The sequence below is a fragment of the Rosa rugosa genome, chromosome 4 (genome assembly GCF_958449725.1).
Source record: "Rosa rugosa chromosome 4, drRosRugo1.1, whole genome shotgun sequence".
Classification (NCBI taxonomy): Eukaryota; Viridiplantae; Streptophyta; class Magnoliopsida; order Rosales; family Rosaceae; genus Rosa; species Rosa rugosa.
Window position 1 is genome coordinate 28,145,924 of NC_084823.1, and position 26,245 is coordinate 28,172,168.

Consider the following 26,245-nt stretch of genomic DNA (forward strand, 5'->3'; position numbering starts at 1 on the left):
AATATTAGAATGAGTGGACAAAAAATAACTAAATTGAAATAAATAAAATGAATAATTTAATACTTCCCCACTTCTAAAACGCTTTAAAAACCACGCATGCGATTCACCATAGTAAAAGCAAAATCTTTAAATCAACATTTATGAAAACATGTTTATCGTACAAAGAAGCCATCAATTCAAGGCTCGCACATATATTCACCCAAGTATACGACAATAGCTCAAGGGGTTCATAAACATACCTGTATACATCATTACTTAAATCTCTGAAAAAAACAATCATTATCTAAGCCTCCAGTATATCCCCTCTCTCGTGGAGCCGCTACTACTTCTACAACCACTAGTACAACCCCTCTCTCCTGGTATCTCCATTTGAAAACCACTAGTTTATCTCCTCTCTCCTAGTGTCTCCGATTCGACTATATAGCCACCAGTACATCCCATTTGTACGTACTGGTCCTACACTCCTATGAGACCAGTAGTCCATCCCCTCTCTCCTAGTGGCTCGAACAACATAGATCGCAATTCAACAAACCATCAAATATAACAAGTCAGACAATAACTAACATTATCATAGTCAAACTTATTTTTGAGTCCAATGTACCATTTATCGGAGATAAATCGTCGAAAGCTCAAAGTCAGACAAATGGTAAAGTGAAATCTTTCCCGAAAGTCAACATCAAATTAAATCACAATGAAGTCTCCAAAATCATCATCAAAAGCAAGTCACGAGGTAAATCAAAATCAAATTCCGGATCAAATCATGTGCTCAAATTATAATCCAAAATCAAAATTATAATAGAAGATCCAATATAATTTTTTCCAAAATGTCTAAGAAACCATTTCACAAATATTTAATTCCAAATACTTAGAATCACATGCATTTTAATTTGAAATAAATGTCCACTCACCGTATATATACAGCTAAATTCATCAAGTGTGGGTATCCTAGTCGAATGATGCGTCTGTACGTCATCCTGAACAAATGACAACTCATAAACCACAATCTAAAATGCTCGACAATAAAAACAACTCGGAAACGAAACCTGGACACCCCTCGTAAATTAAATTCATCAAAAATCCGAAATCACATCGGATTCAACCCATACTCCCGAAGTTTCACCAACTAAATTATTTTAACATCCCTATGAAGATTGAAGTAGATTCAAGGATCGGATCTCCTCGAATCACAACCCGAAAATCTAAAACTTGAGAAATTCCAATCGATAATAAACCTTCTCCGATTTTCTCAAACACACATCAACATGCTCCAGAAGCTACAAGGAACACAACTAGCCAATTTAGCAAGCTAGAATCGGCCCCCACGCATCGCCCGCCAACCTCCGAACCGGGTATCAACACCTATGCCAAAATCTTCTTCTCATCAAGCCTAACGACTTTCATAACTACAACAAAGTCCAGTTTGAAGCCAAAAGTCTAGAATTTACCTCAAAAGCAAAGAGGGGAAAATTGAAACCCTTGATTTTCAATCCTTCGATTTGTGCTCCACACTTCAAATTGGACCAAGAGACTTTGAGAGATGGTTGTATGAACCAAGAGCTCAAAGACCCAACAAGAATCGCCGCTGGAGGTTGCCGGGAACCCAAGTTCCGACCATAACCTAAAAAACGGTGATGTAGTGATCTTCTTCTCTTTGCTGCACCTACCACGGTCCAAACCAAGCCGCCAAACCATCCAAGAATTAATTGAAGAGGACAGCGAGAGCTTTCCAACGGTACAAGCAACGCTCAAATCAGTCGCCGGAAGGAGCATAAATTGCTGAAGAAAGTGACGGGGTCGGGGAGAGATAGAGAAAGAGAGAAGAGAGAGAGACTCGGGGGTAAGTTTCTGAAAATAGAAACTTACCACAATAACTCCTCCTTTTATAGAAAAATTATTATGAACAGTAATTTTAGTATTTCGATCATAACTTTTGCATACGAACTCCGATTTAAGTGTACCATGTGTCCATGGACTCGGTTTCATGTCCTCTACAACTTTTGTGAAGAAAATTTTCTCAAAAATTGACCCGAACAAAAAGTTAACTTTTTGGGCCACTAAAAGTATTGTAACAAAGTAAAAAGCTAAAGTAATTGCTGTTTACCGTCCAAATGACTAGTAAACCGGTAAATTGAGATACGGGGTGTAACAACAAAATCCTGAATCAATTTTGCAGTTCGTCACCTTCTCTCTTCCAAGTTTCGCCCATCATCCATTCTTCCAAGTTCAAGGAGCCGTGAGGTATCTCCATCTCCATTCAAGCATCCTTGCCGTAGTCCTCATCAACATCATCCACCACCTTTGGAGTTTTTTTTTTTTTTTTTTGAGTTCCTAAAGACTTTAAAAGTGTAACCATGACCATCTCTATTATGTTTTAGGTTTCTATACTTTGTAAAACAATTATGATTTTTGTTTTATTTCAATGGATGTTTTGAATTCTTGTTACAACGAAGTTTGATGTTGATTGTTAATTTTCGAATACTATGAAGCATGTTTTGGTTTTAGGTTTTTAAAAAGTGAATTGCTATTTCACCATGTCTTAGTTTGTTTGTTGATTTTGTCTTCAATCCCACTTTTTTTATGTTTTATAATCTTTGGATGCAAAAACTTAGAATTATGAGTATATAATTGAATTCAAATTGAGATATGCTAGCGTTCTATGTCTTAATCATTAAAGTAGACAGCCTATAGTTCCTTAGGTAAATCAACAATGAATTTTGCATGATAAGATTAGCGTTCTAACTTGTTGTATTGATCAAACTTCCATATGTGCTTAATGCGTTGGTTGCGTTCTTGTTAGTTATTTGCTACCACTAGTAATTGCATGCTTAATAGGGTTAACTATAGTGCGTTCATCTAGTTAATTTAATGAAGGGAAGTAATAAGAACTTTGTATGCGTTCATCTCTGTTCTTGATTGATTTCTTACTATGACATGTTTGATTTGTGATTTATGTTTTGAAAGCTATTCCAACGTGATAGTAGTAGTTAATTACATATCCAATTCACCCCATTCACGTTGGTTTTGATGCGTCATTAGTATAATTAATTTAGGATAAATATATCAAATTTTGAAATCCCCTTTATTCCTTGTAATTTTTGTACATAATGTTCATATATACTTTGATTCTTCTATTTATCTAACATCTTTGTCAGAAGTTTGCAGCCCTAATCCCCGACCAAGAACGATCTCTACTTATTCTTACTACATTGATAGGGTTTCAAATTGTGCACTCATTCCGAGCGTAGTCATGCGCAACAATAGAAGAAGTATTTTTTTAACCCAAGTTGGCAAGTAGCTTCATGTTGAGTGCCTGCTTAAGTAGTTCTTCTGATGCATAATCCACACAGGTAGTCACAGAAGTTAGATTCACAGAAGGTAGATGGATCCAGAACGTTATTTCCCGAATGGAACCTAATTCGTCAATTGTTTTGCCTCTTTTATGTGCCTGTCTAGCCTTACCCTCTGGTGCAAAACAAACCTGATGCAATAATAACCAATTTTCACCTGCTTCAGCTATGCAATGCACTAGTTTAATTCTATTACCTGCGGTCCTGTAAAAGTATTGTTGACCAAATTATTTGAAATGACTATTTCAAATAAGTGAAAGTTACAAATATGTACCCGTTTAACAGTCGCCACAGATCTTCGGGAGTGAATGCGCTTCACCTTTTCTTGAGGATGAAAAATAACTTGTCTTTACCAAAGAACCCCTCTTGTGGCATCTCTAAAATCATCTCCATAGCATGCCTTTTGAACAATAGCTCATATCTTCTCTCTTTCACATTGTACACTATAAAAGAGAAAGGAAAAAAGATTTAAATGCTCCTCAGTCTAATGTGTAGGGTAAAATTTGAAAAGAAAAGAGAAAAAAAATTACCTAAACTATGAAAAATTATACAAACTAGAATCATGTTAACAAAACCCTTAGGAATGGAGTTAACTGTTTTGCATGTCAATCCTAAAAATCTTTGCCACATTGACTCAAACTTATGCAAATCCATTTTTTGGGTCAAATTATAAAATACCATTAAACTACTAACATCAATATTAAGGGTATAAACTTTCAAAAATGCAGCAATACCCCTTCCTTTATATTAACTTACGACGGAAAAAAAAACGGCAAAATAGTAACTAATGCAATAGAAAAACTGTTAAGGTTCTACATCTTCAGTTCGGGAGTACAAGAACAAGAATTGTTTGAGAGGCAACATAAACAAATCAAAACTAAAGACCATCTTCTACAAAATAGATCTCCAGAGTCGTTCAGTAAATGAAAATTAGTCAATGAGTTTGTTTTTATATCTTTAATTTTTTAATTCACTGAGGGTCTGCATCCTTTGACATCCATATATCCCAAAAAAGAGAAAGATAATTAGATCGATATTGCAAATATTTCAATGAAAGTTTGTTTTCTTTATATTTATTCTTTCTATTAAAATGAATAAAGATTGGCATTCACATGAGCACATGACAAGAGGCTGAGAAAGAAGACTTCATTTCATTCACTCTTCAGCCACTACACCGTAGTGCTCCATTCACTCTTCAAGGGTTGCAATAGCGATCTCTCCATGATTTTAACAAAGAAAATTTTACTTGTTTTTTGCTGTTTTTATTATTTTAGCTGAAAACGATCGATCGTTTGAAGTCACAGAGCGAAAAAATCATTGAAACGATTGATCTCTTATTTTCAATGATCGATCTTTCAGGAACACAAAGCAAGAACGATCGATCTCATGGTTTTAACGATCAATCTCTATTGTAGGTTCTTTATTTTGTAGATGAAACGATTGATCGACTAGTTTTAGAGATCGATCGTTTCCACTGTTTTTTTTTTTTTTTTTCGTTTTATTATTACTTACTAATCTTTTGGGAAACTATGGGTACATATATAATTTAATTAAGCTATTGATGGATGGAACCAAGGATAGAATGATCCAAGGGAGTTTGAGCAACAAAGCTATTATGTTGAATCTTATTAATAATAGGAGCCTTAGACCTAAAGTCACATGTCTTTCAACCATATTAGTGCCTTGTGTGGATCTCCACAACACTCACCTCTTGAGTGTGTCAAGATTTGAGTACCCGAAATACATGCAAGATTATAAGTACGAAATGAGCATGCATCAAGAAACTATGGCATCCCAAACATATCCTCAAGAAAAAGAAGAAGAAAAAAGTCTCTGAAATCTCTACTTCGAGAAACTATTGTGGAGATGAAAACTTCCAATAAAAGAATGGAGGAAGAGATTGATAAACTTAAACTTCATCATTCATTAGAGCAGCCATCTACCACCTTGCAAGAGCCACAACTTTTCCTTGCCACGGGCAACATGCATCGATATCAAACACAACTAATTAATAATGAAAAGGCTGTATAGATTGGTATGAACCACAATAATTTACATGAAAGATCTAGATCAATATCTTTTTTTTTTTTTTCTGGTCGGATATATAGATCAATATGAACAGCAAGAAATAAATTGGAGGCAACCTCAAATGAAGAAGTGCATGTTAAGCATTGTGACAAGAATTTCATATTCATGTTCAAGATGATGATGTGAATATGCAAGAAGAACCACTTGGTTATGGAAGCCATCAAATGAGCAAAGAAGAAATAAAGGCTAACATTGATGGTTTTGTGCAATTTTGGAATGAAAGGGAACTTGTTGTTAAAGATAATCTTAAAGAATATGATGAACACTTTGAGGAGAAAGATGCAACATTTGAAGTCATGCACCATGATCTCTCCACCAATGAGGCCAAAACTCCCCAAGATGAAGAAAATCTTTTCATGCCTTATCATGAAGAAGAAGTTGAAGAATCAAGGATTTTTCTTCTCCCACCATCCAAGAAGTAGCATCCAAAATAAATCAAGATAGAACATTGAACACTCATGTTCACAACGAAAGTATTGAGATCAAGGAACTTTTACCTCTCAATCCACCATGTCGTGCTTCTATGATGAAGTGAAGGATTGGAAAGGAAGTGGTACACTTTTTCACAACTCTCCACCTCACTCTCACATATCTCTACTACCTACTCCTTCTCCTACGTACCATCAAGTCCACATCAACTTTGAAGGAGGAGTCGATAAGAATACTTGGAAGATCCATTGCAAAGAAGAGGAAGAGTAGAAGAAAGCCACCATTTGGTCAAACATTGGAGAATTCATGGATTTCTTTTGTTCTTGTCTCCATGACACTTCAAGAAGTCATTTCGCTCCAAATAGTATGGTGGTTTTGCACAAGAAGTATCCTCCATAACAAGTGGTGATAACTTCTAAGGACCGACTAAAAGTCCTTAAAAAAAAAAACAAAAAAAAAAAGCCCTACTTAGAGGTACCAAGCATGAATAAAGTCCACACCAATTTTGAAGGATAAGTCAATAAGGATACTTGGAAGATCCACTGTAAAGAAGAGGAAGACCAGAAGAAAGCCACCCTTTTTGGTCAAACATTGGAGAATTCATAGATTTCTTTTGTTCTTGCCTCAATGACACTTCAAGAAGTACTTTAGCTCCAAATAGTACGGTGGCCTTGCACAATAAGTATCCTCCCTAACAAGTAGTGATAACTTCTAATGATCGTCTAAAATTCCTAAAAAAAAAAAAATATATGAAACCTTACTTAGAGGTAGCCAAGCATGAATAAAGAGTCTTAGAATAAGAGAAGAAGATGAACACGGAGATGTCATTTTTGATGCACCACCAAATTTTGAGAGCTTAGATTGCAAGGCTTTGATGCATTGTCTGTTGGTGATTCTTGTTGACTTGTGGAGAGAATTATGGTCTTCACAGGGAGCTTTTCTAACTCTTGCATTTACTTTGTGTTTCGTGTTTTTTATGTTTGTGTTACCTTATTTTGCTTTTGTTATTTTGTTAAATTTATGAATTGGTCCAGCTAGGTTTGATGAATTGGTCAGCTAGGTTTGCCCAGCTAGGTTTGATGAATTGGTCCATCCTTTTTGGGTTGAGAGAAAAGCCAGTGAAAGTAAGTCTTGACCCTATTTTTGTTTTCTGATTTCAAAGATTGTCATTGAAATTGCATAAATTTAAATTCAAAGATTTCAAATATCATCCAATTTATAGAATCTAATAATAAACTTGACATGAAACAATGAAGACGTCTCAAACTCCTGGAGCCAGTGATCGACAACCAATTAAGAGATAGGTACGAGAAGAGAGAAAGGGGAATGAGAAGAGACATGAAGGGATATATAGTGAGGAGGAGGGAAAGGAAAATAGAGAGAGGAATACAATAGAGAGTTGGAGAGAAAGAGAGATTTGTATTGCTTAGATCATATGATACATGTTTTTCTTGTTTTGTTTTCCTGTTTTGATCAAAACGTGTCTCTTCCTCTTCTTAATCTTTGATTAGATGGTGATTTCAAATATATAAGATGGAGTAGGTATTTCAAAGTTTGAACTTTAACTTTCTAAATTTTGTGGACAAGGAGAGGAATAATGGAGAGAGAACTGCAAGGTGTAAGAGGGGAGTTGCACGCTACGATGTAGATGCAGAGTTTTTATTTTATTTATTATTATTATATTTGCAAAGGGGTAAAATTGGTTTTAAAATTGTGCAAAAAATGAAGGAGGTCAAAATAACAATTTAAGAGGTCTGAATAGAACCACTCTTTTTCTATTAGAATATTGTCTTGTTATTTTGTTGACAAGGAAGAAATTTGGCTATGGGCGATGTTGACAGATAAATGAAAATGAAACAACTCAAGTTTCCTATTATTGAATAAGAAAATAAGTAGTCAACTCTAAATGACACACTAGAAAAAACTAGAATTGAAATAACTACAATAAAAGATATTCCAAGAGAGAAATCTTGAGTTGCTATCAAGTATACAACTTTAACACATTATACATATACTAAAGCCGCTAGAGCACTGTTCACAGATACAGTTTTGCCCCTGGTTTTTTATTGAACTTACAATCTTGCCATATTATTTATTTATTTTATTTTTTATTTTTTACAATTCTTCCATATCCTTTCATTTTTTTAAAGGGAGAACATGTGAGCCCCGGAAAATTTATCGAGCTTAAATTGAGATCGTTCAACAAGTTATTTATTTACGATCTCGGTAATTGTCAAAGTGCTCGAGAATATTTTCAGAAATTTTCATACAGTGAAATCCTCAATTTAAGAATTGGAAAATAAAGTACACGACACGAAGAGTCAGTGGGAATTTTCGGTGAATTTTTTGGATATCCGAGCTATTTATCGTGATTTTTCAAAGTTATGGGAATTTAGAACATTATTTAGAGAAAAGAAAATTTCTGCGGTGCGATCTCAGCCGTTTATCCAACCACTGCTTCATGTTGACCGTCTATTAATCCTAAAATTCAGGCTATAAATAGCCTTGGATGGATCAGACGATCCAGATCATTCCAGCAGCCTCGAGCTCTCTCGGCCCGAGAGAGAGAAGCTCGGCTACCCGCGACTGGGTCCGACCACTGCTCCTCCGTCCGACCACCTCCGGCTGGCGGACGGCCACCGATCTCTTCCTCTCATCGTCGCCGTCACGTTTCTGGTCTCCATTTGTTCAATCGTCGGCTGTGGAGGGAGAATCGACGGTGAGAAGCTCGAAGCTTTTCCGGCGGGTTCAGCGAATTCCAGCCACTCCGGTCATCGTTTTGGCTGCATGTGGTATGAAAATCGATCCTCTCTTCATTTTCTACATGTCTGTATGATTAGTTTTCAAATTCGATTAGGTTTTAATGATTTTCGTTTCTAGGTTGGTTTCGGCTCCGCCGTCTTCTTCAATGCCGGCAACTTCTCCGGCCTTTCTGGGCTTTTGTTTCTTGTTGGGCTGCACTCATAGGCCAACAATTAAGAAGCTGGTTGAGCTGCTGGCGTGAAAATCATCAGTTCTTCATCAATCTAGTTTCGGCAGACTGGTAGAGAGTTTTGGGAAACCGAGTTGATAGCAGATGAACTTGAAGGTATAATCCGAACCTTGAATTAAAGCTTTGGTCTTGGAATGATCCTCAGAAGTTGTTAAAGTGAGTTGGGTTTAGCTCGGTTGAAATTGGAGTTCCTCTGGTTATCGATTTTGTCAGGTGGTCCTAATCTGGGTGTTTGGAGTTTATGTTTAAGTTAGGAAGTAAGTTTGAATGAGTTGTTGAATATGCTATTGATATTATAATTGTGGATTGAGTTTTGTTGTGATTCAGGAAATGGTTGTGAGGGGTGAAAATGGTCAAGTGTAAATATTTTGGGCACAGCTTGTATGAGATTTGAATTATCTCGGGTGTCCATAGTAAATTCCATCGATATTTAAGAAAATTGGAAATAATTGTTGAAGGCATGAAATTGGATGATATTCCAATTTTAAGTAAAATGTTCGGTAATTGGGATAAGTTCGATACTTGTCGTCAAACATTGGTCAAACTTGGTCAACTCCTGGTCAAATCAGGAAAAGTTGGTTGGACGATTTATTAATCGTTGAGATTTCAAGTTTTTTAATAGATTATTAACGATCAAAATGTCGAAACTTAGGACTTCAGTTAACCGAGGAACGGAAGGTTCGTGACTCTCGAAGTGCGTGAGGAAAAGCAACAGAATCCAGGTAGGGGATTCGGGACTCTCCTCGATGCATGTGTGATTTTATTTTGTTAAGTTGTTTTAATTTGATGCATGCATGTTGAGTTGTGTGGCTTGGTTAAGTTAAAATGCGAAGCATACTAACCAAACCGTATAAGAAATGGGATGGCTTGAGAGTGAAGGGTGACACAGATTTCCTTGGGTTCGATTTCCTTAACCTCCGGAGGGTTACCTATGCCGGTCGTCTGAGTATCCGTAATCATGGACTCGGTACGTGTGTGCAGCTAGGTAGCGGACGCTCTCGCTACGCTTAGCTGGTTTACAAATTAATTGAGGTGAGGTCGTGTAGTGGGTCCACGGGACCGACCATTGGCTACGATTTAGTGCGCATGTTCATTTAAGTAACATGCATCGATTTTTGAGTCAGAAAGTATTTATTAAACTTTGTCGTTCTTTGAAATATTTGGTTTAAGCATGTTTTCATACTGGCTAGCTAAAAAGTTTATTTACTTGTTGGTTTTCAAATCTAGTCAGGGTAAGGTCCCTATGAGCAGTGAAGACGAAAGCTCACCCGTACCACAGTGTGGATGCAAGTACTGTGCACTAGTGACGGGATAGTGGCGGACGGAGCAGGGTGTGAAAACGCAAGTTTGATGAACCTTGTACGGAATTCAGGTTCCGGATTATTCTGAATTCTCTTTCTCGAACTTTGATTTTCCGGCAATTGTTGGAAGTTGGCCTTGTGTCGAACTTTGCTAAACCCTATTTCTTGAAGTTTATTAATCCCTTGAGTGATTAATCATATCAAGTTTTGGACATACAAAATAATTTAGTGATTTAAAGAATTTCACCTGAAATTATTTTTCAGCTCCGCTGTGCGTTTACGAAAAGTTTATTAAACAAAATGTCTAGCGGTTCTCTAGGATGTAAATCGAGCGTTTGATTTATGTTTTAGAGACTCGTGGCACTGTGACGTGCCTAGGCTAGTGAGGTGCAGCTTGGGGCGTTACAGAACAATTCTGTTTTGTATTTGTAAAAATTTACAAATCATGGAAAAAGTTTATTTTTTGTAGTATCTCATTGTTAATCTATTATCAACAATAAAATAAATCATATTCTAAGTAACCCTAATATTTTTTAGATTACGAGTATTCATTTATTACATATGAAACTTGAAAAAAAAAAAAAAAAAAAAAACCGCAGCATTGCGCGGATCAATTTGCTAGTAAAAACTAGGGGGTGAAGTTGTAAGTTATCATATCATATTGGTCTGAACATCCAGCAGCACTGAACTAAAAGTTAAGTTGTATAAAAAAAGTTTGTTCAAGTTGGCTATTGTAGAGGGTGTGTCGTTTCCCCTCGCTCTGGGTTTCCTCTCTACAGCGTTGAGAGTCGGTGGCCTTTCCTCCTGCCCGCCATGGGCAATTTTCCCTGGGATCTATCCCAGATCTGAGGCTTCTTGCCTCTTTCGGCTAGTTTTTCTTCTGTGTGTTGTTTTGTTTCCTCTTGCTGTCTTTGTTATGGTCCCTCTGTCTTCTTTCCTCCTTGTCCGCTACCCTCCCTATCTTTCTTTCCATCACTCTCCACCCTTCCTTCACTCTTCCCAGTTCCTTTCTCTCTTGTTGTTCCTCCACTTATTCTCCATCTTCTTCATCTCTTCTCTGTCTCTTGTCCACCATCCATCCATTTACCTTTTTCTAAGTACCACCGATTCCACCGATGTATCTTCGTCTTCAATCACTATCACTACTTTCGCTCTTCGGCGCGTTACCCTTAGCGGCTTTGTTCCGCAGTTTTCCCCCGAGCAGTTTACCCTTGTGGTTCCTGCTTATACTACCTTTCCGTGGTTCTTTGTGTTCTTTTCGGTGCTTGTTTACTTCGGACTACCCAGTGATAGTCGGAGGGACGAGTTAGGTGCCTCTCGGTGTTGGATCCTGGTCTTATCGGCGTGTTCCTTTGGAAGGATTGGCTGGCTCTGCTACCTGCTTCTGCGGGGTTGTGTTCCTCTTGTGGCGGTGTCTACCGACATGGAGGCTTCTGGACTGGAGCTTGTTCTTGGAGTGGGCCTTGTTAATTTCTTGTTGTTTCTTTTGTGTTTTTCAGCCCTTTCTTGGACTTCTGTTGTAATATTCCTTTTTCTTTAATGCAAGTTTGGTTCACTTTGTCAAAAAAAAAAAGTTGGCTATTGTAGGAGCAGGTGAACAGTGAACTAGGATATTGATAAGGAAGAATAATAGAGGAAGACTTGAGAAGGGTACAGATAGGAGAGAATTAATAAGAGAACAAGAGATTTAGGGGGTTTATAATCTTCATCAATCAAGTCTGCCTAACAACTATTACGTGCCTCAATTGATAGAGACTAAAAATAGTTCCACCACAATATGCACGAGTCCTAATAAAAATAGGCTAAACTAAATCCCAAGATATATTCATATGAAAATTACTTCTTTTTTTATTTATTATATCCTGCATCACATAGGCCAATGATAATGTAATTAATTAGAGGACAGCTAAGTCCAGTATGATCAATACAGCCTCTTCTCTTTCGACTTTTATCTACAACTTCTTGATTATAACAGTGCCATCTTCAAATCCCGAGGCATAGGATTTTCCATCGGGCGAGAAACGCACACATAAAACGGTTCCGAAGTCACCCATATTAGATTGTTCTGCGTGATACAATTGACACACTTATGGTTCAAAATCAGAAACTAAAAAACATAAACCAGATGAAATTGCTACCGAAAAAATGAACTCGTAAAAAAATAATGGTAAATTTGGAGCTCATACCAATCTCTTCACCAGTATGGAAATCAAACAAACGAACAAGCCCATCATTTCCCCCTGCAATAAACTTGTTCCCATACAAAGAAGCCGATTGTACCATGCATGGCATTTTGTAGCGATTCACGCACCTAAAGCTGTAAAAGTAATTCATAAACCGACTGTACAGAAAACTATCAAAATACACGAAGGAAAACTCTTAATACAAAAATCTCCTAAACGCTAGCTCTCATGACCAAGAATAATATCCAGCCATACTGAATATTACTGTTAGACACTGCAACTTGAAAAACTCTTATAACGGAACTCTACAATGAGTCCAGAAAACCAAAAAGTATATTTATATATATGTATATATGCCACACAACTTTTTGATATTAGTTATTTCTTTAACCTTTTTTCATTTTTGACTTAGAATCTCAAAACTTACTTGGTTTCATCCCAAAATGTCACCGTAGAGCCAGCAGCAGTGGTGATATAACCTTGACTCAGTTCTGAACTTCTCACGATTGACTCAGTCTCAAGTGTACGGAGTATCTTACCACTCCTTCGATCCCATAATCTGTATAGTCACCAGTAAATTAACAAGCTCAGTAAGAATGCGATAACAACTGTTTAGGTACCAACAGAATCAATAGTTTTTAGAAAATTCAAAAAAGAAAATTCAGTAGATTCAATTTACTACCCGGCAATGTACACTCTTCACCAATTTAATCCCCAGCTTTCAATTCGATTATGTGTCTCATTTGAAGTTTCCAATGATCATAGAATTATTTGAATATTTTTCTAATCTTTAAGGGCAAAAAAAAAAAATCTTTGAAAATTTATTAAAAATTAAATAAAAAAATAGAAACGTCAAAACACAAGAATAAAAGGTAAACAACGGTAATGAAGAATTGAGGCCAAGGGATGCAAATCTCAGTCAAACTCATGAATCAAGGAATCAACAGTCTTTGAATTGGATTCTACCATAACATTGGAAGCTTTATTTCATATGCGATTTTCAAACCCAAATAGATTCTACAATAACATTGGAAGCTTCATTTCATATGCCATTTTCAAACCCAAATATAACCCCCACGTCTCAGCAACCAAAATTTTCCCGACACCAAGATTGCAGGTTAAGCCTTCTAGCCAGTTGCCATTACAATCCCTAATGATACAACTGGTCCCAATCTTGCTATTAGTAGAATTCCTCGCACCATCTACATTAAGTTTTGAACCAATTTATCTCAGGCGTAGGGCGTAGCCCAGCAAATGTTTCTCAAAAAGTGGATGGGAGTTATAACCAACCTTTTCCTGAGCATACCAAAAGTTGATATTTCCAATTGATAATTCAATATTAGCAAATCAGAAAGTTTTAAGCCTCTTGATGTAAGGTAACCTTATGCAAGCCCCTAGTCCAAGCCACTGTTCGGTAAGGTGCGAGTCACGGCTTCTTCTACAGGTTTGGGTTCGAAGGTTTGACTCACAAACTAAGCCCTTCTATCTTGAGGCCATATTAGCAGGGAGATCGAGAATGTCCTTCTTCTTCTTTTTTTTTTCTTTTTTTTTTCTCTTTGTTAATATTGCATAAATGTGGTGTTGCAATGCAATTTGGGTGATGAAGAAGAAGGGGGTGAGGCAGGAGAGATGGCTGGAACCAAAACGACTAAAACATATATCTCCCTTCACATAGAAGAATGGTGAATTCTCTCACTATAACTAATCTATTTTTCTATAGCTCGTAGTTATGAAAAAAATAAAAATAAATAAATAAAACATCAGCAGCAGCAGCAGCAGCAGGCCCACAGTATATAAGAGTCGGCTGAAATTAATGGCTTGGAAATTGAAACATGGAGGATTAGTTGATTTTAAGATTTGAGGATGAGACAGGTCAAGAGAGATGGAAGGATAAAAAAGAAAAATAAATCAATAAATGATTTTCTATTGTTCTTATCCACTTTTAGCATTAATATCAGCACGTCAGCACTCAGCACATAACATATATTTTAACAGGTCATTTGAAGATCAAAATTTGACAAGATTACGGACAAACATGATCTAATTTAAATAGAGGATAAGACTGCTAGATGTAAAACGTAGGTTAATAAACAGGATTTAACAAAAGAAAAGGTAAGAAAGGCTAGCTTGAAAATCAGATTGTTTCATAAACATGCATACCTGACACCCTGTAGAACACTACACGTACTCAATATGACCTGATCGTTGTGGAGCCATGCAGCAGTAAGAACTGATCCTCTCTGAGGTTTATTTGACTCCCGGAAGATTTCTGGTTTTCCATGTGGATGATCCAAATCAAATATACGGATAGTGTAGCCGAGTCCTCCTGTTAGCAAACTGTGCCCATTCTATCATCATTTAACAAACCAAATTAGATTGTACCATACATAAATGCGAAAGGATAAACCATAACTTAATGTGTTAGCATCCGTTAACCAATTTCCCTCCACCAAATGATTCCAGCAATACATTCTAGACACTGTGAGATCTGAAGTTTCAAACCAAATCTAACTAGTTTGGAGGCTAATAAAAACCACAAAAGCTGCCACCTACCACTGTATAAAACATTTTCACTTGTAATAAAGTAAGATAGCTACTCCAAGTATACAACATCCATCCTAGTGCAAGTATGCTGGAACACAATTATGTGGTTTGACACATTTTTGAAGCATGAACCTTACAAAAGAGATAAATTCTATAAATTGGAACTAATATCTCTCTTTGTTTGTTCAGTTTATACAGGACTTAGCAAGAAAAGAAACTACCTTTGAGAAAGCACAGGATGGAACTAGATTCCGGCTTTGAATTATGTGCAACAACTTTCCTGTTTGCAGATCCCAAACTTTGCTACATGTATGCACATAACATATCAACTTTTGATCAGTTTTTGGCCAATATGTATTGATGGATCAAAGCTATGTAAAGGAGAATTGTTGGTGAGGTGAGAAAATATGATTGTTGTATTGACATAAAAACACATTTGTGTGTGTATGCCTATTGGATATGTGGCAAGTAGAGGAAATAGTGTGTGAAAGAGAAGAAAACAAGGAATGTAGAATTGGTAACAAATGAATGATATAAAGTGTGAAGATGCAGAGAATAGTCGCATGTAAGAATAAATTTAGGCATACGCATTGCAATGAGAGGCAGTTGCAGCCGTTGAAGCAGTTGCAGTAATATTCAAAGAGCAATTCCATACTGAAGAAGTTTGTTCAGCAAATGTTCTAATCCAATCTCCACTCTCTCCATCTCTCAGAATGGCCCGCCTATCTATAGACACGAGTAAAACTTGGATTAATTATTTCCGAAATAGATAACTATCTAAGAAATTGAAAGTAAATTGAGGAAGCACACAAATATTGCTTAAAACCCCCTAATTCGGGTGTTTATCGATGCTTACCCATACTGGCACTGAGTAGAAGAAAACCACCACAAGGATCTGGGCTGTAAGACAGATCCATAATAGAACGGTCATGACCGGAGCAAAGAATGGGGTAAGTCATTGTTTAGACTTTAGAGCCGATGGACGAGACCGAATGGTTCGAATTTAACTTGATAAAATTAGTGGCCAGTGAAATTGTCTCTAAGTTGACTTCATCGAGAAACTAATTCTCCGACTCAATTAAGCGAAGAAACCGTCTTGCATTTAAAGGATAAGCAATATAGAACAATATTTTCCCGATGTAGATCAGAGGGAGGAAGAGTGCGTCGTCAATTTTTACTACTTAGTAGCTCTTTAGTGTTTTTTTTTTTTTTCGTTTTAGTTGGATCGCAAGAAACCCTAGTAAGAAACCTAGTTTGTTAACTTAGTAGCTTTCTCAGTAAGAAACCCTAGTATGTCTCAGTAAAATTCTTCTTTTTTTTTTTTTTTTTTTTTTTTTATTTCGCACAAGAAATAAGAAAAACGAGGCACGCATAAAAAACCCTAGTATGTCAGTGGCTCTTTAGTGCTTTTTATTTCGCACAAGAAATAAGATAACCGAGGAGGCGTAAGAGATTCTATTATGTCAATGTCTATGACGATAGAGAAACCAGCCGGCAAGGAGGTGGGCTGCGACCCGGCGCAACTGGCGAAACGTGGATGGCTGAACGTCGACAAGGACGACGACGATGACGTCAGAGAGCCGACCTGCATAAGTATGTTGCCAAGGAAAAACAAGGACGACGACGAGGAGATCTGGGTTCCGGCAAAGTACTGTGAGTGTTCCATCCTGACTTGCTGCTGAGGTCAAATTGAACATGTCTTCTTTCTAGGTTAACCATTGTTCTTGGAATCTCAATCTATACATACTTGTTGTTGAGGGGAACATCTGCTCCGTTTATATTTTTTATTATTTGTTTTTACCCACAAATGGCTAACTAACAGGTAACAAGCCAGAAGAACCTCCTAGTGATGAAGAGTTAAAACGCCTAGGTCACCTTTTGGCAGAAGAACCAGACAAGCTCACAAGGGAAGAATCAACCCTCCTATGTCGCTTTCTCCCTACCCCGCAGTTTGATGAACTCTTCTTTAAACGGAGAAGGGAGAAGAATGGTATGCTTTTCAGTTTTGTTTCATATATTGGTCTTGTAGCATAATCCAGTTAGTTCTTCCAATTAGTTCTAAGAAACATGCATGTCTGTTAGGACAGATCTGGAATTTTTCTTTTTTAATTATGTTGCTTCATTTGTTTATTCGAGTACCAAATAGCCACTGTTGCAACTCTTTCTCTTTAGTTTGGGGGTATAGATCTCCTATCCTTTAGTTTAAGCTATTATTGAATTCTCTTTTCCTTTTTGTAGGCTATTATTATTTATCTTTTCCTAGCTTTTTGTAGAATATCGGTTCATAACTACTTCACCATTACATTCACATAAAAACTTTGCCATTACTAAGGTTAAACCGTTAAACTAGTACTGCAACTTCTGTTTTCAGTATTTCAATGAAAGAATAATTACTTAATTAGTATAAGAGCATTTACATAAATGTGGGAGATATGACATACTCATAATAAAAGAAGACAACTGACTAATAAAAAAGGATGATTAGATAAGTAGGTTGTTAAATGAAAAAGGACCCCGTAAATAGAAGAGACTAATCTGGGGATGAGTTTAATCAGTCCAGCAATTGATCTGTGATTTGATAAACTACTTTAGTTAGTATTTGAAGTAAAATATGTGAAATCGCATATAATTGTTGGATTTGAGAAAAAGTAAGATCCTCTAGAGTGATGTAGCAATTAAGCAATGACTTGGCAAATTATGAATGGTGTGTCTCTGATATGGAATGTTACATTTTATTAAGTTTTAGGCTTCAATGAGGCCTGTACTGGCAAATAATTCTCAGCTATAATTTACATATTAGGTAAGCTAGACATGTCAACTGATAGTCTCATACTAATGTGATTGACATGATGTTTTATATAAAGTCATAGATGCATTCAAGTTTGTATAACAAGAATATTTAGCTTTGATTAGTTTAGATTTTCATTTTTTAAATTGGTATTTAACAATGGAACTGCTAACAAACAGCCAGCAAATCCAAAGAACCAAAGGCTTCTATTCCGTTTGTCTATGAAGGAGGTGGAGATAGTCTGCACAATTGCAGGATTTGTGGCAAGAAGGACCACTTTGATGTAGATTGCTCTTACATGAACTTTGTCCCTCAGGGTGTAAATGTTGGCCCCGAGTATATGGTGGTCTGTCGGATATGCGGTCATAGGGTTAGCCAGCCTGTTGGAGATTGTCAGGCATGTGGTACGGAGGGAGGACGTGCTGTTATGAAGGTGTGTATTTTTTGTTTATGCCTTGGTGACCACTTGCCTGAGGACTGCCCACGCACAAAGAGACATAAGACTCGATCCAAATCAGAAGATGCATTGATCATAAGCTAATTCAACGTTGATCTTGGCAAAGAAACAGTGCTGTAGAGGATTGGATGATGTTAGCTTTGTGAACAAGGACAATGGCCAAGGCAATTTGGCCTTGTATTTCAAGCTTATAACAATATATATCTGTTCTTAATAAATGGTGTCAGCGAGTGTAGGATTCGGTTAGGTGAACTTTGTGAACAGGGAAGATGCCAAGTCGCGCTGACCTGTGTTATAAGCTCATAATGATACATATTGGGGGGTGAAATTTGCACCCACATATTTACAAACCACACCCATTTTCATTTTTTTAATAATATTTCATCCCAAATTTTTTTGTACTTCCTGAAATGCCCTCAAAAGTCAGATTTTCTTTTATTTTCTTTTTGGGTCTTTTCTTCTCTCTCTCTCTCCCTCCCTCTTCTCACGACAACAATTCCCCTCTTCTCTCTTTCTTCTCCAGATAACGACCTCTTCTCCATTGAAATTGGTCAACCTCAACCCTTCTTCTTTCCAACAGGTCACAATCCCAACTTTTCTCTTTATTATCTCACTATATCAACTCTAATTTCATGTTTAACTTTGTTTTTCTCTTCTGCAATTCAATCTTTCTTACTGTTCCTTCTCTTCTGGCTCATATCAAATTGGACAAGTTTCTTTCTTTATGATTTGTGGGTAATATGTTTGCTGATAAATTGAGAAATTTGGAGTCCTCATATCAAAGTACTGATCATACTACACCAAACTTTCAACTTTAACTCGTATCATATTACAGATGCTAGCTAGAATGATCTCATTTGAGCAAACTCTATTACTGCAATCATTACTTAAACTACCTAAAACCTGGTGAGCAGCGAGCCTTTTAGAAGGATCTTTACAGAGCATTCCTTGAAGCTTACCCTCCTTCACCAGGCCTTCTGCAAGCGCCAAAACTCTCTTAGCCGTGCAGCCACTTGGTATTTTGTCAAACTAAGGCATCAGAAGTTCCTTGTCTTTTCTAACAAAAGCCACATTCATGTTAGATCCTTCCGCAATAAATCCATCACCATCCAGCCAAATCGCTGTAAAAACTCAACTAAGCCCCTCTTATTAGGCAGTATGAAAAAAAATGGTCATTTTCAAGTTACATGAAGTATACTAACAGCATATATTCTCAAAGATTGAAACATTGAGTTAAATACTAATGAAAAACTGCGAACATCTGTCTAGAAATGTAACTAAAGCTAACATCAAAACTAAAAATATTAAGTACCTTCCAAATCTAAAGACAAATCGTCCCTTACAATATTTTCTTGTCAGTTCCACCTTAGAAAAGAAAAAGTCACTATTTGTGAATGATTTCGTAAATGGAAAAGAAGTGGTCTATTTGCAAACAATCCAAAAAGAAAAAATCAACAATTGGGAATTTCGGACTGTAATCAAAACTCAAATCCCTCTCCCACTTTTGTATTGATCTCACAAAACAAATACACACAAAGAAGATTGCTTCTCACCATAATGTGGCAGACTTGATTCCTCCTAAAACCTGTTTTTAGATAGGAAAATAACAAAAGGCAAGGATGTCAAATTTCTTCGAAATAAGCATAAAAAACATTATATAAACAATAGCAAATCACTAATAAGGTATTTCTACAGAAATTATGTATTTCTAAGAATTCCACATGCCTACAGAGTCAATACAATTTCAATAAAAGTTGCCAAACAGATTTATTGTTCGTAGACATCAACTTGTTTTTGCCTCATTTTATACTGGCTCATGTCATAATCTAAAAATGTAAGACATTCACGAAAGAAAGCTCTACTTAATTGAAAAAAAAAAAAAAAATAACCAATGGATTAGTATATCAGTGTAAACACTTCCGTAGCTGGAAATTTTATCAACAAAGAAATCAAGTGCAGGAATTATCAAATAAGTTAATTGGATTACTTACAGCAACTTTAGAAGTGGCATTACCATAGCCAGTCCCTGCATTAACAGTTACAAATAGTACAAATCAGTCCCTCTACCATGAATTACCCATGAGTAAATGACCAAGAACACGTCAAACAAATATCTTTTATTGCCCAGCTATACTTCCTTTACCAACACAATATAGAGATTAGAAAAAATATAAAGAGCCCTTCATTATCATGACCTTGCCATATAAAAAAGAAGAGCATAATATTTTCTTACCTTGCTATGGTAAGATCGTGCTAAAATGTAGTAGGAATGTGACCTTGTTGGTCCCTGGTTGGTGATAGCAAGTGCAGTCTCAGTTAGTTGCTCAACTACAGACAGGGAGAGCCACTTCTTTTTTTTCTTTTGTTCTTCCTCTCTCCCCTTTTCTTTCTTCCTCTGAATCTCTTCTTGTTTCCCTTCTTCCCCTGTTCTCTTCTCCCTTTTTTTTTTTTTCTTTTTTTTTTCCGTCTCGTCTCTTTTTCTCTTTGTCCGTAGAACCCAAATGATTTTGCCCTCTGAAAACCCAAAAGTCACTATTATGCATACTATAATAGGAAATCAGTGATGCACAATCGCTCACTCGATCAAATATCCTAAACTTCTCATGCTATACCCAATTGAATAAAATTAGCAGAAATCAAAGAGCAAAAATAACCCAACTGAAATCAAAACTGAAACTTAATGTAAAATCCAATCCAAATTACGAACTCATAAACTAACTGAGAAGAATCAAGGAAATCTACTTACATGAGACTTGTTCTTTGACCTCAACAGCGATGGCAAGCCTGCACTCAGGAACTGTTTCTTACTATTCCCCTTAATTGACTTTTGAATGGAGAAGATGACCAATTTTCAATGGAGAAGAGGTCGTTATCTGGAGAAGAAAGAGAGAAGAGGGAGATTGTTGTCGTGAGAAGAGGGAGGGAGAGAGAGAGAGAAGAAAAGACCCAAAAAGAAAATAAAAAAAAATCTGACTTTTGAGGGCATTTTAGGAAGTGCAAAAAAATTTAAGATGAAATATTATTAAAAAAATGAAAATGGGTGTGGTTTGTAAATATGTGGGTGCAAATTTCACCCCCCTATATATTTTGTTGTTCCGGATTCTTTTTTGTCAAGTTGTTCTGGAGAAATGGTCAGTGAGTAGAGGATTTGGTTAGGGTAACTTTGTGAGCAGAGAAGATGCCCAAAAAACTGAATGTTTATTTATATAATGTTTTGCAAGATTTTGGACCCATAGCGATTTATTTCAGATGATTTGTCTGGAAATTTTGTTTCTTTTTGGATCGAGCTGAGATAAAATTGATAAAATAAAATGAAGAGAATTTCCCCAATTATTTTCTCAAGTGGGTGAAAAATTTGAGAGACGGGTCTTTCTTGGGGCAGAAGAAGTCGTCTATAATTTGCACAGAATTTGCAATTTGTAACTACGTAATTCTTGTATTGCTACATGCTGAGCCATGACCAAGTCATTTTCGAAAGATTTATCAGTTCAGTGCTGTGCATTTCACAGTTATAGTTCAAATCCTCCACTTGGCTGAAATTTGATGCTTGGAGGCCTACAAAGACGTTTTGTTCCACGCTTGGATAGTGGCAGAAGAGAATGGATTCTCGCAGGGTTTGATTGAGAATGCAATACACACTCCAGCTCTGGACCAGTTGCTGCTTCTACTACAAGGGTTTTGTGGGGGTTTATGAGGTTGCAAATTATAACTATCCTAAAGTAGAATGGGGTTTTGTACTGTTCATTCAATAGTGTCATGGCTCTTTTGCCCTTTCATTCTCTGCCTTTTTACTTGAGTACCCCAGACTGGTGTTCGTCTCCTGTGGGACTCCGCGTGGCTCTGTTTCTTTGCTCCACGAACAGAGAGCATAGAGAGTTCAAGAACGATCGAGAAAGTGTGTGAGAAAGAGAGGTGATATTCAGAGGCTTTGCGTCTTTGATCCGCAGAAGTACGGAGAGGGTGAGAGAGGTGAAGAACAATAGGGAGAGAACTCAGAGAAGACCCATTTCAATTCGATCCGTTTCAACTTCCGTTAAGCTACGCTCTCTTTGGTTATGTTTTCAGGTATTTTGACCCATTTCAATTCGATCACTTTCGGTGTTTTTTTTTCCATGTCTTCAGGTATTTTGATCGATTTTTCGGGTTCGAGCCTTCATGCAGCTGTAATGTTGTGTTGTAGTGTTTTTTTTTCTTCACTCTCGGTTGAATCAGACTTCAAACTTAATTTTTTGTTATAATGTTGAAACCAGCTGTAATGAATTTTGGTATGAGGAAGGGTGTAATGGATTTAGTACTTGCATGTTTTGCCTTTCGTGAATTCTTATATACTCATTGTGTTTTTGTTTTTATAGAAATAATGAAAATTGTAATGCAGATGGTGATGGGAGTCTGAACGAAAGTGATCAGAAAAGGCTACGTCCTTTTCCCAGGGTTATTTCTTTTTTAAGTTGATGATACTTCCTTAATGTGATTGCAGCTTATCAATACAAGCATAAGCGAGAAACTTTGCAGAACCCTTTAAATGGCTTTCGTGTTGTTTTGCAAGTTTATGGTAGTTTTAGTTGGTTCTTTCAATTGGTTATGCTTAATTGACCCAACTATTTGTTATTCTTCATTTTGTAGTCAGTTTCATTTCGTGGATGTATTGCAATGGAAGTATTTAACTTGCATATATGCTTCTGCACATGTTATGTTACACTTCTTAATTAGATCCTTTTTCATTTTCCAGTCATGCATCAAAATTGCAATGGACTTTGTCTCACCTGAAAATGTCGGCGAGCGCTTTCACTTGACAGAAGTATTCCGCACACTGCCAGAAAATCATAGGGCTAAAGAGGACAAATTGGAGGTATGCCATCTTTCACGTTATAAGAGTGTCAATGTGGTAATCAGCATGATGTTTTTCTTTTGGATACTGTTGTTTTGTTGTAATGGCTATTTAACCATCCTATCTGCATTCTGAGTCTAATACTTTTCTGTTCCATTTAATTTCCTCTCTAAATGAAATCACAGGAACTGGGGAGTATGGTTTCTCTGAAATGCATTGCCTGTATCGTACATTTCCAATTAAGTATGTACTCCATTCGTTATGGTCAATCTGTCTCAAATTAGCCCGGAGATAGCCCGCTTTTGAATAGATTTTGGCCCTTAAAATGTTAGGGAGTCCAAACATACTAGAAATTAATGAGATAGCCGCTTTTGATACTGGAAATATAATCAATGTATGTTCCCTGCATTCTCTCCGGCTTTTTACCTAGATATTAATGTATGGTCTTTTTTTTTTTTTTTTTCCCAAATAACTTCTTAGCTAAATCATGAATACTATATGTTGTATATGTAGTAATAATAGAATTACCCAGAAAAGAAACAAAGAGTAACAATGATAACAAAGGGGAGACAAAATCATAGAACAAGTTCATGGATTTTAGATTCAATGTCACGTTACGTCAAAATCAAGTGTATTTCATGAAGATTGAAGAAGTGTTAACTCTGTTTTGATAGAAAGATCAAAATGTTTAGCAGTTGTTGAATTTGTGGTATTAAACCTCAAAATTTGAGGAATTCTTCTCAAAGCTGAAATTGCTTGGATGCTCTAAGAAGGTCTGGAGTTTTTTTTTTTTTTTACTTGAATCAACTTTCATTTCTAATATAGACTTGCTTGAGTGAATTATTGACAACTTATACAGTATCCTTACTAGACCACTTTGTTTATTCTCTCCTCTGTTCTCTTTCTACTTCCTTAATCTTTTTCTGTTGGGCTGCATTCTGATCAGATCATGGTGCTCCGCAGGGAAGGAAAACAAAATACAAGATACTAACTCAGTAACTCTCATGGAAGAGAAGCAGTTGAATTTTAACCACGCTTAGAGGTAATCTGTCCTTTCAAATTAAAGCCTTTTAATGCTTCAAACCTTTTGAGTACTCTTAAATTAAAAGTAAATTAAGACAGAATTACACTGGTAGCTTTTAAAGTATTATTTATTATGAGTCATATCAGTATGATCAAAAGAATCCCTACTGCAGGGTCTGTTAACAGAATATCAGTATGATCAAAAGAATCCCTACTGCAGGGTCTGTTAACAGAATATCAGAAGAGATCAGAGACAAGAACTTCTCCCTCTTGCCACCTGTCCTGTCTTTCAAAATCAAGTAATAACTATATTCCTCTGTTTTTCATGTTTATATCATTGTTATGGTTAATAATGGAATGTGCAATACCTTATATGAATAATATAAGAAGGTGCAGTGCCTTTTTTTGTAGATGACTGCATTAATCTTTAGTCATATCATGACTATGCATTCTGTGTTTTCAATCTTCTATAAATTGGTTTCAAAAAATTTAAAGTAGCACCTGATATTAGGATAGTGCTTTTTTCAGATGTCTTCATTCTGTTTTGTTTACCATGTCTTTGTCCTGTCTCCATTAGGTCTGTAACAATTAGAGATTGCATGTAAGTAAGCTTACATCTTACTGATCAGTATAATATATACTTATCTTCTCATAAATTTTTATTATCTGCTATAACGTTTATTTGCATTTCGAGTCTTAATTTAGACAAAAGATAGTTTAATCAAAATACTTTGTGATGGGCATGATCAAACAACAGATATTAGGAGAGAATCACTTAAGCCTGACTGATGATAGTAAATTTAAAAAATAGGAGCAGGCGAGTGGAATCACTTTGATGATTCTCCCCTTTTCCTTTTTTACATTATATACATGACATGCACTGTTGATTCCTTACAACCTTTTGAAGAGTCAGTTCTAGCTGTACGACTAGCTACTGTGGTTTGATACCTGCTGGATGCACTTGGAACTTTTAGTTCAATTGCAGCTCTGGGCATTGAATTTTCCTCTAATGATTAGCCTTTGGTTTAGGTTTTGATAGAGAGCTCTTTATAACTTGAAATTTCTTTTAGTTCTAATATCGCTGTCTCAAGAATTATATATTCTCTCTGTTTATTTGCAAACTTACCATTACTTGCTACATATTCAACTATCCGTTCTTATTCGCTTCTACCGCATTCTTACTTTGTTTTGACTACTTAGATGAACCTCTGTGAGGAGTTGAAAGCATTAAAGGATGTGGAGTCAAAACCAACCAATGCTGCGAACAAGGAACCAGCCAAAAATGCGAAGTCTTAACTGTAATCATAGACAAGTTTTTTGCCAAGTCTAATCATATGTAATATGTACATATGCACCTGCTTGGGTAGCATTTTTGCAATCTGGCTAAAGTACCAGATTTGAAATGATGTGTAATGTATATATAATTTTGAAATCTGGCTAAAGTACCCAATTTTAGAACATGTAGAATAATGTGTACGTAGTTGGATATGCAATTTTGAAATCTGCCTAAAGTTCCAAATTTTGGATCATGTAAAACAATGTCTTCTGTACATCTATAACGTATTTATATAATGTGTATAATGTTCGTAAATTCAATACTGTCGAATTGAATTATGTCAATAATATACCCGCAGCATCGCGCGGGCAATGTTGCTAGTGTTGGTCAAAATGTGGTGCATTTACTTTTCGACTTGTGGCCTCTTCAAGATACTGATTTGACCGATAGAGGTATTCACATTTCTTGATAAGCAGTTCTTCTATTGGGGAAGTTACCCTTGGATGATTTTCAAGATGTGAGTCGTAGTAGTGGAAGGTTCTTGTCAAATTGTTCATCTGTTTGGGGAAATAATCTCTTTTGCCTATCATCACAAAGTCTAGTACAAAATTTCTTGATGTTATGTCATACTATATAAACATAATTAGTAAATCTTCCTCTGCCGCCTTTTGTATTCTTGATTCTTCATTTTTGTACTTGTTTCTGGGTTTTGTGTATTCTTTTTCCAATCTGCTATTTTTTCCTTTTTGACTTGATGACCTATTGATCGATCATGTGGAAAAAGAAAAAAGAAAAAAAAAGGTTTTTGTCCATTTACCCCATTTTTAGAGATTTTTTTCCCACTTACCCCATTAAGTTTTTTTAATTCCCTCTTACCCAAAACACTCTAAGGAGGTCTTCCCTAATACCCCATTAAGATTTTTTTTTTGTTTTTAAATTTTTTTTAATACCATTTTACCCTCACCTCTTTGAAACTTAGAGAGAGAGAG

The 26,245-nt window shown here is 36.2% G+C and overlaps 2 protein-coding genes and 2 long non-coding RNA genes across 15 annotated transcripts; 2 read left to right on the plus strand and 2 right to left on the minus strand.

The window, feature by feature from the left end:
- Nucleotides 1-12,031: 12,031 nt before the first annotated feature.
- On the minus strand, nt 12,032-15,843 carry LOC133744596 (uncharacterized). The gene is made up of 7 exons (XM_062172678.1): nt 15,741-15,843; nt 15,472-15,610; nt 15,106-15,187; nt 14,501-14,688; nt 12,768-12,899; nt 12,344-12,474; nt 12,032-12,222 (listed from the first exon to the last, which is right to left on the minus strand). The coding sequence occupies exons 1-7, from the start codon at nt 15,841-15,843 to the stop codon at nt 12,110-12,112; spliced, it is 888 nt and encodes a 295-aa protein (XP_062028662.1). The 3' UTR covers nt 12,032-12,109.
- Nucleotides 15,844-16,216: 373 nt separating this feature from the next.
- Nucleotides 16,217-18,440, plus strand: LOC133746548 (uncharacterized). Of its 2 annotated transcripts, none has more exons than XR_009864219.1 (3): nt 16,217-16,594; nt 16,707-16,874; nt 17,852-18,440. XR_009864219.1 is itself a non-coding variant. In XM_062174715.1 (3 exons), the coding sequence occupies exons 1-3, from the start codon at nt 16,345-16,347 to the stop codon at nt 18,211-18,213; spliced, it is 723 nt and encodes a 240-aa protein (XP_062030699.1). In that variant the 5' UTR covers nt 16,217-16,344; the 3' UTR covers nt 18,214-18,440. The 2 variants fall into 2 exon arrangements, 1 of the variants encoding a protein (XP_062030699.1); XM_062174715.1 differs by having other exon boundaries at nt 16,217-16,537.
- A 467-nt stretch (nt 18,441-18,907) lies between these two features.
- Nucleotides 18,908-21,042, minus strand: LOC133706958 (uncharacterized). 8 transcript variants are annotated; one of them, XR_009844834.1, is made up of 6 exons: nt 20,876-21,042; nt 20,363-20,643; nt 20,121-20,155; nt 19,683-19,714; nt 19,442-19,494; nt 18,908-19,181 (listed from the first exon to the last, which is right to left on the minus strand). It is a non-coding gene; the product is annotated as an uncharacterized LOC133706958 (long non-coding RNA). The 8 variants fall into 8 exon arrangements; XR_009844835.1 differs by having other exon boundaries at nt 18,908-19,186; XR_009844831.1 differs by having other exon boundaries at nt 18,908-19,250.
- Nucleotides 21,043-21,544: 502 nt separating this feature from the next.
- Nucleotides 21,545-25,547, plus strand: LOC133745295 (uncharacterized). 4 transcript variants are annotated; one of them, XR_009863538.1, is made up of 6 exons: nt 21,545-22,194; nt 22,859-22,978; nt 23,143-23,200; nt 23,904-23,999; nt 24,201-24,279; nt 25,181-25,547. It is a non-coding gene; the product is annotated as an uncharacterized LOC133745295 (long non-coding RNA). The 4 variants fall into 4 exon arrangements; XR_009863541.1 differs by having other exon boundaries at nt 23,921-23,999; nt 25,181-25,546; XR_009863539.1 differs by lacking the exon at nt 23,143-23,200 and having other exon boundaries at nt 25,181-25,545.
- The last annotated feature ends 698 nt before the right edge of the window (nt 25,548-26,245 follow it).